General features: G+C 36.4%; 1 protein-coding gene across 1 annotated transcript; it reads right to left on the bottom strand.

Annotated features, from left to right (window-relative positions):
* Positions 1-241: 241 nt before the first annotated feature.
* LOC113324033 lies at positions 242-2,019 on the bottom strand. Its single transcript, XM_026572372.1, has 3 exons — positions 1,281-2,019; positions 1,055-1,143; positions 242-940 (listed from the first exon to the last, which is right to left on the bottom strand). Exons 1-3 carry the CDS (start codon positions 2,017-2,019, stop codon positions 242-244), a joined length of 1,527 nt encoding a protein of 508 aa, XP_026428157.1.
* Between the last annotated feature and the right edge of the window lie 1,406 nt (positions 2,020-3,425).

The raw sequence follows: 3,425 nt of genomic DNA on the forward strand, positions 1-3,425 counted from the left end.
TTCTTTTTTTGCAAGGCGGAGTTCCCAAGACCCCAACAACATCAGTATACTTTATCAATTCACCTGTAGCTAGCTCAAGTTCATCTTCATTGGGTATAAGCCTTCCCATTGCTTTATGAAGCCCCCTTTTGATTTCTATGTACTTCTCATTATTGTCCATTTCATAAGGTTCAATATTGTAGAATATGGAAGGATTCAAATAGTAGGCCGCACAATGTAAAGCATGGTTAAAGTTATTCTTTCATCTTTTCTCAAAGCAAGCCTTAATTACAGCCCAAGTATCATCATCTTCTCTGAAATTATCCTCCAGTTGATCCCTTGTTATTCTCATTGCATCATAAAAAGAAGGCATTGTAGGTTTGCGCTCAATATCCACTAACCTTACAACCTTAACTAAAGGCTTCAGCACTCTACAAGAGTAATCAACATCTTCCCAAAATGTACTACTTGTGACAATTTTAAGTGCATTAATTCCAACATTTTCTTTTGAAAATCTAGTTTTTTCCCATGTATCATTCACAAACATCATTTGTAAAGGAGTATTATACTTTTGAATACTTTCTAGTGTGTAATATTGAGTTGTAAACCTAGTCTTTGTAGACCTATGTAAGTCTCTACCTGTCAAATCCCTCATTAAGCATAATACTTGAAAATGAGCATAAATGTATGTAACAAGTCTTTTACCTAGAATGACGGCTCTCTTGATTCGTGTAAGCTTGTCACCAAGTTCTTCTAGCATCAACTGGACACAATGAGCACCACAAGGAGTCCAAAATAGATTTGGGTATTCAAGCATTAAATCCTTCCCATCCTTTTTAAAGTTTAAACCATTATCGGTAATGAACTGAACTACATTTTCTTTCCCAACATCATCAATTACCTCCTTTACAAGCTCACGTATGAAATCAGCATCATTGGTTCTATTTGACGCATCTACGGACTTCAAGAAAACTTACCCTTTCGGAAAATTCACCAAAAAGTTAATAAGATGACGCTTTTTCCCATCTGTCCAGCCATCAGACATAATAGAACATCCATACCTCTTCCAATGTACCCTAAATGTATCAACAAAATTCTTCGTTTCTTCTAACTGTTCCTTGAAAAGATTTGAACGAATCTGATGGTAAGATGGCGCGGGCATAGCTAATATCAAAATAAAAAACATAAAAGCATAAGTAACACAACAAATACCCAACCTCAATCCTAAGAAGAATACAAATAAAACAACACACAAGCAGATTAACCAAACGTAATAAAAGATTACTGGGAGCATTACATACCTTTCCCATATTCACCAATTGCATAGACCATTTCTTGGAAAGTTGGACAACGAACAATATTAAAAGATATAGAATTCTCAGTCATCCAAGCTGAAATGCTTTTCCATGCATCCTTCTTTAACTTCTCTTTCGCTGAACTGTTTCTGTCAAGAGTGGGTTGCTGAGTTTTTTGGTGGTCTGTCTGCATGAGTAAATCCATTGGACCCCTACAATTACTTTGGCTCTTGAATTTTCTCTTTATCTGATTCTGAACAGCTACTTGACTACAACTACGGCTGTCTACATTGGAATCCTTTTCAACTTCTTGTACCTCATTATCAGCATCAGAATTCTCATCAGATTGTGTACGCCGATACATAACATCAATATTCTCCCTATGAGCTTTCTTTAACTTCTTTATATTGTCAGTAAGTCTAATTTCATTTATAACTTCAACTGTTGCTTTCAAACATGATGAAACATTCCCCTTGACCTGTGTGAGATGCTCCCTAAGCCTAGTAATTCCACCACCACGCATTTCTTTGTCACAAAGCACACAACTTAATTTCTTTGGAAATGCAGGATCTTTGCATGTAGCCCATTTCCATGCTGGATCTTTATTTTGAGTCTGAGTAGAAGATTGCGGCAGCATCGACCCAGATGTAGTGTTTGAGGTGTTCGAATTAGAAGCGTTAGAAGAATCCATAATCACAACCTGGAATAAAATCATCCATATGAACTGATTAGAACCACAGACCATCCCCTGCTAATTAGAACTTTCTAATCAAAATCCATTGCACAAACATCGTAAGCTTAACCCTAAATAACTCCTAATTATATGAACAAAATGCATCAGAGAGATTCCCATGACATGCAAGGGGCCTAGATCAGCAACAACAAAAAATGAAAGCGAACCCATAAACTTGCAACACCAAATACTACTACTGAACCATCTTAGTACCTTACAAAATTACCAAAATCATGATAAATTTGTCAAATTGGAGAAAGTTAATAATACAAATTAGTAAAATACAACTCATACAAAACCCAAGACATACATCAACAGTGAAACTCAAAAAACATTGGTCCTTTATTGTTCATAATTAAACTACCTAAACCCTAAATTATCATGCCATTTTAAGAAATATGGTGATGGAGTTACAAAATTACAGATTAATCACGTACCTCAGTTACTTACTGCAAGATAAATGTGAAGCTCTACCGAGATTATGAACTACACATGGTGGGAGTGGGATGAATCTGAGAGAGAGGCGATTTTAGGGATCCAGAAGAAGAAGTAGTGAACTTAGTGAATACCAAAGAAAAAGAGCTGAGTTATAGGATTTTAGGGATGTAATTGTACTGAAGTTACAAAACGACCCTCATCTCGGATGACTCGTCTCGGATTGATCTCGGCCGATTCAAGCGAGATTTCCGCCCTGATTCCGTTCCACCGAGATCCTAAATTTCGTTACCCTCTAAGCCGAAAACGGAAATTCCGCCGAGATCTCAGCCGAGATGGCCGAAATCGACTACATTGCGTGCAAGAAGATTATAATACTAGTTCTTCGTCTTTAGAGGATACAATCAAACTATTGAAAAGTAGTCCTTTTTATGATCCTTCAGTTCCTATTCCTTCTCTAGAAGAGTCTCTCAGGAATTTAGCTGAGTCATCATGTAAGTTAGCTGAATTGACATACAAATTAGATGAGGTGAACAACATAGTCATGGACTAAAGAACTGCAACAACGACTGAATATTCTTTGGAAGATATCCTCAATAGGTTAAGTGAAAACTTAGATCCAACACTTAGGGAGATTTCTTTAGAAGAGACCCTTGAGAGGATAGTTGAGTCGACACGTAGACTTGAGTTAGAGACGAACGAAAGTATTGCTCGAAATGACTTGAATTTCCAATATAGTGTATCCAATAATACTCTTTAAAATGAGGATAGTTATTTGCATAATCAAGATATCGAGGTTAGGATTGGTGACACTCCTTGTGTAGATGAGGTTCATCCATTTCCATGTTATGATAATGATGAGTATGATGTGGACAATGTTGATGAAGAATATGAAGTATTTAGGCATGGTGATCAGGAATTTGTTACTCCTATTGAGATTGATAATGATAATGATAATGATATTTCTGGTTCAAATCCCGATA

The sequence above is a fragment of the Papaver somniferum genome, chromosome 11, assembly GCF_003573695.1.
Source record: "Papaver somniferum cultivar HN1 chromosome 11, ASM357369v1, whole genome shotgun sequence".
Classification (NCBI taxonomy): domain Eukaryota; kingdom Viridiplantae; phylum Streptophyta; class Magnoliopsida; order Ranunculales; family Papaveraceae; genus Papaver; species Papaver somniferum.